The sequence below is a fragment of the Suricata suricatta genome, chromosome 9, assembly GCF_006229205.1.
Source record: "Suricata suricatta isolate VVHF042 chromosome 9, meerkat_22Aug2017_6uvM2_HiC, whole genome shotgun sequence".
In the NCBI taxonomy this organism is placed as follows: Eukaryota; Metazoa; Chordata; class Mammalia; order Carnivora; family Herpestidae; genus Suricata; species Suricata suricatta.
Genome location: NC_043708.1, coordinates 134,845,773 through 134,854,937, shown reverse-complemented (window position 1 = coordinate 134,854,937; position 9,165 = coordinate 134,845,773). Strand labels below are relative to the sequence as shown.

General features: G+C 56.1%; 1 protein-coding gene across 1 annotated transcript in view; it reads left to right on the top strand.

The window, feature by feature from the left end:
• Window positions 1–9,159, top strand: part of LOC115302391 (arpin-like) — a 13,885-nt gene extending 4,726 nt beyond the window's left edge. Inside the window, exons 3-7 of the mRNA XM_029952299.1 lie at window positions 835–910; window positions 3,602–3,734; window positions 6,265–6,471; window positions 6,843–7,006; window positions 7,898–9,159. Of these exons, the coding sequence (XP_029808159.1) occupies window positions 835–910; window positions 3,602–3,734; window positions 6,265–6,471; window positions 6,843–7,006; window positions 7,898–7,906 (589 nt within the window). The 3' untranslated portion in view covers window positions 7,907–9,159. The remainder of the gene's footprint in view (window positions 1–834; window positions 911–3,601; window positions 3,735–6,264; window positions 6,472–6,842; window positions 7,007–7,897) is intronic.
• The last annotated feature ends 6 nt before the right edge of the window (window positions 9,160–9,165 follow it).

Genomic DNA, 9,165 nt, shown 5'->3' with positions numbered 1-9,165 from the left:
CTCAGCGAGGGGCCCCACGATCTTGGGCCAGTCATAAAACTTCTGATTTGGGATTTCGCCACCCTTAGCGGATATGAATGACAAGAGGCATAGAAAGTGCTTTAAAACAGGTGAAAAGGAAAAAAAAAATCGGAAAAGGGAAGATCCTTGATAGCAGCTTCAAGGATCTCCCTCAAATTTGGTTAAATAAAGAAGTAAAATTCTTGGGGCGCCTGGGTGGCTCAGTCGGTTAAGCATCCGACTTCGGCTCGGGTCGTGATCTCAAGGTTCCTGGGTTCCAGCTCTGCGTGCGGCTCTGTGCTGACAGCTCAGAAACCGGACCCTGCTCTGGATTCTGTGTGTCTCTCTCTCTGACCCTCCCCTGCTCACCCTGCGCCTGTCTCTCTCTCTCAAAAACAAAAAACAATAAACAAAATAAGTAAAATTGCCTCTATTTAGTAAGCACTTAATAGTTTACAAAACACTTTCACATGATCTTATGTCATCATCCTTACAGACTCAGGGAGGTGGCTGTTACTTTCTCATTTTGTAGATAAGAAGACTGAGGCTCTGGCTACAGTAACTCTTTGCAGGAGGGGGCACAGCCTGGTCTTCCAGCCTTGAGGAGGTCCCTCCTACCCTCTGGGCAGTGCCCCAGCCTTTGGGACCCACAGAGGTGTGGAGTCCCCATCAGGGAAATATGAAGAAAAGGGTTGCTCTGTATTAAACCTGCTCAGGAACCAAGTGAATAGGAGACACTTGCGGGCCTTGCAGACTCGCCCTGGCCGTTGAAGTTGTGGTTTTTCCCTGAGGACTGTGGGAACCAGCTGATCCCTCCCTCCTCTCCATCCCCAGGGGAAACGGCGTCCTGCTGGAGGGAGAACTGGTGGATGTGTCTCGGCACAGCATCGTGGATGCCCACGGCAGGAAGGTGAGGACGCTTTCCTGGGCACGCCCCCCAGGGCACTGGCTTCATGGGCCTCACCCACCAATGCATCTCCTGGTGCTTGACTACTCAAGTGCCGAAACTTGGGGTCCAGCTCCTCCCTGCAGGGGCTCCCAGCGCAGGTGGGGAGTTGGTGGGGAAAGAGCAGCTGAAAGGGGCCACTGAATGGAAGGGGACCTCTGGCGCTGTGTTGGGCGGAGGACAGATGACAGGGCCCGGGTTCCCGCCAAGGAGACAGATCAGCATGAACCCCAGTGGTGTGGGATTGGGAGGGTTGAGAGCAGGAAGGGGTGAGGTGACTGGACTGAGGCTACAGGTGCTGTGTGGGCTGGAAAGTGTTCCCAAGAGGTCCCGTTGCTTCTGTTTAAAGGCTGGGAGCCCCACTGGGTGAGCAGGACGAGGGGCATGTTTTCTGGGAGCGCCGAGGGCCCAGATTCCTGGCTTCGGGTCTGGTGGCTCCCATGCCCTGGGACCTGAGGGGTCAGCAGTGACCTTCTCCTTTTGGGGTACCAGGTCTGTTCCTGGGAAGTCACGTTACTTTTGAAATTTTTGGAATTGAATCATTTTAATTTTTTAATGTTTATTTTTGAGAGAGAGACAGAACTTGAGCAGGGGAGGGGTAGAGAGAAAGAAAGCAAGAGGGAGAAACGGAATTCAAAGCAGGGTCCAGGCTCTGAGCTGTCAGCACAGAGCCCGATGTGGGTCTCAGACTCATAAACCGTGAGATCATGACCTGAGCCGAAGTCCGACGCTCAACCGACTGAGCCACCCAGGTGCCCCGGATTCATTTTCAATGTCGTGGTGGTTTGTTGTTAGAAGGAGACTTAAACTTCCCATTGGCAAAGTGGCAGCTCTCTTGGCAGGGGCTCGCTTTTCTGTGAACAGCACGGTGTGTGGCCAGGCACTTTGGAATGTGGGGTTTTACAAAGCAGGTCCCTGCTGTGGACTTGGGCCTCCGCGTGCATGCAGGCAGGGACGTTGGGGGTGATGGGAGGGTTGCTGTGTTCGGGGCCTTTGTCCAGCCTCCACATTAAGTCTGCATTGTTGACACCACCCGGGCGTCAGTTCCCTCGTCCCCATGCCCTTCTCTCCTTGCCCTCTTGCGCCCCTGGGGTCGTGCCCTCCATCCGCACGCCATCTCGGGCATCCACAGACACCCTCCGGGACTTGCCCCTGTCTCTTTCCTGAACGCTGGGTCTGGATTCCCACCCCCTTTTCTGACCACCTTATCTCCTCCTTCTGTAAAGCTGAGCCCATACCAGGGGCTCCGGGCCCGCTGCTGCCCTGCGGCCCCTGGAAAAGCCCCCGCTCCCAGCTCAGTGCCAGTTTCGTGCCAGGAAATGTTTTGCTGCACCCACCGCCCTCCTTAGGCGGCCGGTCAGCAGGGTGGACACAGCGGTCTGGAGCCCCAGCCAGCCTTTCCGGCAGGGCCCGCAGACGTGGGGCGGGCCTGCCTCTGCGGCCCGTGGGGCACAACATTCTGCCGCACACTTGCCTTCTCTGAGTTCTCCCTTCCTCATGATAATGCAGCAGAGCTCCCGGTGGCCGCAGGCCTGCAAACCTCTACTGTCTCTTCCTTAGCCTCCCCCCGGGGAAGCAGTGCCTGGTCCTGTCGGTCCTTCTACCTTGGCCATCCCTTCCCGCCCCTCCCCTTCCTCTTTCCACTGGCCTTAGACGGAACGTGGCCTGTCCTCAAACCTTGCACCTGCCCCCGATGCACATTCTTCCCCTTCGCCCACTTGTTTCCCGAAAGACATATCTGAGGGCCTCGCTGCTGCTCACAAGCCTTTGAGGATTCCCTTTTGTCTACCAGGTAAGGTCCAAACTCCAGATACCAACTCAAGGCCTATTTAGAACTGATCGAACTTGCATTCCCTGCCTGGGCTCCCGCGAGGCCTCCGACTGCCCTGGTTTGCTCAGACGTGCACCCCAGACCTTGACTTTTATTTCGTGCCTGTCCCAGGCTTTTAATATTCTCCCTACTCCCCTTTTCCCGAAGTGGTAGGTTTCTCCATCCTTCAAGACCTTGCCAAGAAGTGGATTCCTCTTCTTCCGTGTCTGGGAGCATGTCATCCGCCCGCTTGGGTTAGAGTAGTGGCCGGATAGCATTTACCAGCACACTTTACGTTTTACACTTGTGCTTGCTGCTCTATGAGCCCATTGAGCCCTTGCAGCATTCCTGAAAGTAGATGGCACGTTGTCCCCATGCAATGGGGAGACGGAGGCTCAGAGGGATTACCCCAGGTCCACCGGGTATGGGAAGTGACACAATGGCTGCCCTCACTCTGAACGTGCAGCGCCCTTTTATGACCCTTGCCTTCTTCCCCTCCTGCATCATGGTCTTTGGGGTCCTTGGTGCTTGGGTTATTGTTTTTTGTACGTGCTTTGTGTCTCTGGCTGTGTGGAGACCTTAGGGCCGGGCGGGGCCCGCCGTCTCCTGGCCATCTGCATGGTGCGTTATGTGTGGCAGGTGTGTACTTAGCACATGAGTGGATAAGTGAATGAATATTGGGGGCGGGTATCTGCCCAGCTTGAGTATCTTTTGGAGCTGAGGTGGGATTCGGGGTGGAGGGGGCGGTTGGGGGCCTGCAGTGGAGCCCTGTGGGGAGTGTGTGTGTTGGGGGGCGGGGGGGGGGGTTAGTGAGCAGCGCCCTCACTGTCTCCATCTGGCCCCAGGAGCGCTACTACGTGCTGTACATCCACCCCAGTCGCATCCATCGCCGGAAGTTCGACCCCAAGGGAAATGAAATCGAGCCCAATTTCAGTGCCACCAGGAAGGTGAACACGGGCTTCCTCATGTCATCCTACAGTAGGTATCCTCCGTCCTTCCTCCCTCGGGGCCTCTGACCCTGTGGCCTTGGTCCCTGATGAGTGTCTGCTCAACCTTGAAGTCCGTGTCTGGCCTCAGGGCCCGATGGCTGGACTCCTCCGGCCCCTCATTCCCTCAGAGGATCCCTCCTCAATCCCAAGGGCCTGGCTGGCCCTCTGACTCCTGCCGAGTCCTGCAGCCTGGCAAAGTCGCCCATGAACCTGGCTCTGGGCTCTCACTGCTTTTGTGCAGAGCCTGGGCCCGGCCCCTGGTGGCCTCCATCTTCCCGCCCAAATTCCCATCGATTCTTAGGCCCTTCATGACCTCATTCTCTTTCCTGCTGTGGCTCTCCAAGGACCTCTTTGCTGTCTTCGTTGTGGAAGAAGGTTTTGAGGTTGAGTGAGAATCCATCCATCCCTCTATCCATGTATTCATTCATGGTTTCAGTTGTCCACTCATTCTCTGAATATTTAATCAGCACCTACCCTGTACCAGGCCCTGACCACATGCCGAGGGTCCAGGGACCAGGGACAAACAAGTCTTGGACCTGCACTCAGATGTCCTCAGTCCCTTAGACAGATGGACAGGACAGAGGAGGGGCTCTGGGCCCAGGCAGGCATGGTCAGGGGCGGGCCTGGAGGAGGGAACACCAGTACCAAATGCTGAAGGGAAAGGCAGGCATCAGCAGGGTGCTGGGGTTCGGAAGGGTGTTTCAGGAGGGGGCTGTGTGCCAAGGCGTGCTGGGAGCTGGGGGCTCCTGATGCACGTGAGGAGAAGACTATAGGGAGGCAGGGGCCAGGTCGAGAAGGGCCCAGAAGGGACACTTGATCGGTCATTTAAGAATCCGACTTCAGTTTAGGCCATGATCTCACAGTTTGTGAGCTTGAGCTGAGCCCCACCTTGGGCTCTGCACTGACAGTGCAGAGCTTGCTTGGGATTTTCTCTTTCTCTCAAAATAAATAAGTAAACTTAAAAAAAATTCCCCTCCCTGGGTGAGGGGCTGGCTCAGTCAGAAAAGCATGTGACTCTTGATCTTGGACTCAGAGTCATGAGTTCAAGCCCCATGTTGGGTGTAGAGATTCCTAAAAAAGAAAAAAAAAAAGTAAACTTAAAAAAAAGATCCCGGGGAGTGACCCGCAGGCGTGTTAGGAGGAGGCTGTAATGGCCAGTTTAGGGGCCTGTCAGTGAGGACGGAGAGACTGGACAGACTCAGGACAGAGGAGGCACAGGGCCTCCGTGTTTGGAGACAGGGAGAGAGGGCTTAGGGACGACCCTGGGGTCTGGGCAAGCGCAGGTGTGGGGAGAAGAGTTCTCTTTGGGACACGTGGTTGCACCTCCGGGTGGAGGTCGATGCCCCCCGGGGCCTTGGAGGCACGGTCCTGGAACCCTGGGAGCAGGCGGGGCTGGTGGCACACATTTAGGGGTCATCACACATTGCTGGCACCGGAGCTGTAAGTGTGGAGGGGCCCCCCAGGAGCCAGAGAAGGGACCCCTGCAGAGGCCCTAGGGAGATGGAGACCACCTGAGTCTCTGAGGTCCAGTGAAGTGTTGGGGGGCAGGTATTGGGGGGTAGCAGTGGGGTCGGGTGCTGCCCGAGGTCCTGGAAACATCCAGTGGGCTCCCAGTGAAGAGCTCCCAGTGACTCAGGGAGAGGGGGGCTCTGGAGTAGCTGGGTTGCAGTGGTGAGGTGACTGTGCCCACCTCCCTGGGGTCTTGGGGCCTCGTGAGTCCTCCCAGCTCTGTGAAGCCTCACCTCTCAGTCTGGGACCACCCCCTCCCTCATACCCCCACCCTCTCCGGTCCCGACCCGGGTTCTGCAGATTTGGGACATTCAGGAAAGGTAGGGGAGACTGTTGGGAGTCTCCCCTTAGCCTCCAAGCTCTGCCGGGGCTGGGGTGAGCTGGCCAGGGCTCCACTATGTGGACCCCACGTGTGCTCCTTCCACAAACCCCAGCTCAGCCAGGAGACCCTGAGACCCTGGGGAGGTGGGGGGGGGGACCCTGTCTAAGTCACTGGGGACTCCATGGGGAGGCAGACTTTTGTAGAGGCTTTGAATTCTGCCTCCTCCACTGATGAGCTGTGTGACCTTGGGCAAATCACCTAACTTCTCTTAAACTGTTGTTTCCTCCCTCATAGAAAAGGAATAACTAAAACGTTTACGCCCCCTGGGGGCCTACCACACACCAGACACCGTGCTAAGTGCTTTACGTGTGTCATTTCGTTTACACCTCACGCCAGCCCTACCGGGGGTACCATTTCTTTCCCTCTTTGTCAGGCACAGAGAGGCTAAGTCACTCACATGGGCTCACGAGGCTTGTGAGCAGATTTGCAGGAGGGCAGCCTGGCTCCAGGGCCGGAAGTCCTGTGCCAGGGGAGCCCTGATGAGCACTGGCTCCGTGGGTGTGCACAGCCCTACCTTCAGGGGGTGGTGGGCATGTCCACCACACAGGTCTTACCCGGCTCCGAAGAGCCCCTCCCGAAGTGCGTGCTGTGACAGCAGTGACACCCCTCCCATGCCGTGTGCCTGCAGGGGCAGAAGCCGCGGGGGACACGGACAGACTCACGCCTGAGGCGCTGAAGAGCCTGGTTCAGAAGCCCGAGCTGCTCGCGCTGACAGAGAGCCTCACCCCGGACCAGACAGTGGCCTTCTGGATGCCTGAGTCCGACATGGAGGCGATGGAGCTCGAGCTGGGGCTCGGGGTGCGGCTGAAAACTCGAGGCGATGGCCCCTTCCTGGGTGAGTGGTGCCACCCTCCCGTGGCCGCGTGTCCCCGTGGCCTGTAGCGGTTCCCGGCGTCCTGCTCGAGGCTCCTGCACCCCATCTGCTTAGACCCCGCGTGAGCAGGTGAGGTCTGCTTATTCCTGAGACTTCTTCCTAAGTCTCCGGACAAGGTCCCTGTGCCAGCGAGCCTAGACACTCTGGATCCTGGGGTGCCACCCAATCCACAGGTGTGGTTCCTGTGGGTGACCTCTCCTGTTGAGTGCCTTGGGGGTCACACTCAGGGCCTCCTGGGGGCACCCAGGCCTACGGGACCCGGCAGAACAGGCCAGCCCCCATTATGTTTCCACGACAGGGAGACGAGCCATTCAACTCCTTCCTTCTTTCAGAGTCATTAGCCAAACTCGAGGCTGGAACAGTGACCAAGTGTAATTTCGCTGGTGACGGAAAGACAGGGGCGTCCTGGACGGACAACATCATGGCCCAGAAGTCTTCGGAGGGAGCCACAGCGCAGATCCGAGAGCAGGGGGACGGGGCAGAGGCCGAGGAGTGGGTAGGTCAAGGGAGATGTCTGTGGACCTGGCCTTGGGACGGTCTCTGGGCCGGACCTCTGTACTTAACGGGTCAAGCTTGGGTGTAAGGCAAGGACACAGCAAGCTTTGGCAGAGTTCATGGAGCGTGTGTCAGCCTTGGGAAAATTCCTCTCGAGGCAGGAAGGGTGACAACCCGAGAGACCATTCTTTTGGGTAGGTCAGAGCTGTGCCAGTGCCCAAGAAAGTTCCAAAGGTGGATAAAAGCAAAGGATGGAAAGAATGGAATTCAGAGGGAAACCAGTGTAACCTGATGCCATGAAATCTCCAAACATTATCACTTCAAGTGAATACATGAGCCATGTTGTGGCCACTCAGCGGAATGAGCATTTTTTTTTCTCGTTTGTTCGGGCTCCCTGCCCAAAGTGGCTGGAAGATGGCTGGCCTGGTCCTTGGACTAGGTGTTGGGTTTTTTTTTTTTTTTTTTGCCAAGGGTCGGCCCCCCCCCCCCCCCCCCGAGTCCAATTTTAGTCTACCCACAGTTGATGTGTTTTTCTGAAGCACATTTCGCCTGGAGATTTGAATTGATGTCAGAAGGCCCCAAATTGAACATTTACAACAAAGTCACTGAAAATGGGCTCTACATCCATGGCAAATGAGCACATGCACCAGAGAAGGCAGGGCAGGAAGAGTACAGGGTCTGGATTCCTCTCTGTCTTCATTAAGTGAGTCTGGGAATGAAAAATAATTGGAGCCACCAGGCCAGCTCCTTGGGCTAGCTCTAATGAGGTGACGCCAAGGAGGGTGGCTGAGGGCTACATTGGTGCCACTCAATTGAACTCTTGTTTGTCTGATGACTTGTAGAAGACTTTCATGAAATGTGCTCTGTTCACACCTCTTTACTTAACCCATAGGATGACTGAGGTCGCCTCCGGGTCTCACCAGCACTGCTGAGAATTTCATCCATCAACGTCTACTCTGGAGCCCGCCTTACCTGGTTCTTCCCTACGGCTCCCATGGAATACCCTTTGAATGAGTGCTGCTAAAATCAAATCCAAGACCATTGCCATGAGCAGTGAGGGCCCCATGCTGTGGCTCACGGAGGGCCCGTCTCTAGATATTTTCACGGTGGCCCTTGCCCTGAGTGGCGGCCTTGTTTCCAGAGGCAGGCAGTGTGTGGGTCCCCCCAGGGCAGTTGGCGGAACTGAACTTGGTCTTGGCGTACCCTTGGGGACTCTCCATCTGTATGCAGAGTGGCTCAGGTGTTCTCTTCTCTGTTCTTGTATTTCTTGCCTTCCTTGCACACCTGCCCCCTTTCCCCAGCACCCAGTGGTGTCGCCTCTGCTCTCCTGTTCAAACCTCATTTCCCCCTGTGTGCCCTTTTCTTCCCTTCCAGCCGCCCGTTCTTTATCCCCCCTCTGGTTCTCTGCCACCCTGGGGCTCCTGGCTCCTGACCTCCTTGGCTGCTTTCCCGGGGATGCTGTTCTCGGGGAGGCCTCGCGTAGGCACAGGTGTGGCTAGCTGAGCACCACCTTTCAGACTCATTATTTTTTCTACTTTGAGAACTTTTTATGAATGAGCAAATTTTCAGAAAAGGATTCCTTTACCTTGACTGGGTTACGTCCGGTGTAAACAGTCTCCCAGCTGAGCAGTGATCCTATTAAGAAGGAAGCCGTGTCTTTCTGATCGTGAACATAGCAGCCCACACCCAGATCTGTGACGGGCTGTGGAATTGACATCTTCGTGCCCCAAGAATGGGCAGAGACGTGGTGGCACGTGGGTCCTGCTTGCCTCAGGGACAAGAGGGGGTGGTGATGAGTCCCCTGATGTATCAAACCCAGTCCTAGATGCTTTCCATGATAATAATTAGAGCCTGCTTCCTGGCGTTAGTACAGATGTCCCCTGCTTTTTGAAATGTTAGTGATCCTTGGCTTTAACGAAAGACCTACCTTAGTACCTGTTTTTGCTAACCAAAAGAAATCTGCAGAGGGTTTTCCTTTTTACGGAAAAGGGTCAAAGATGAAAATCACCCTCAGCATCTGTTTTGCAGTGAGCCTTTACAGAGGCTGTGCACCCCCCAAGTAGCGAGCGTGGCCCCGCCAGCGCCCTTCTGGGGAACGGTACTCAGCATCAAGCCCCCACAGCTTTGAACCGTGTCTGTGAGCATCTCCTTCATCTCAGT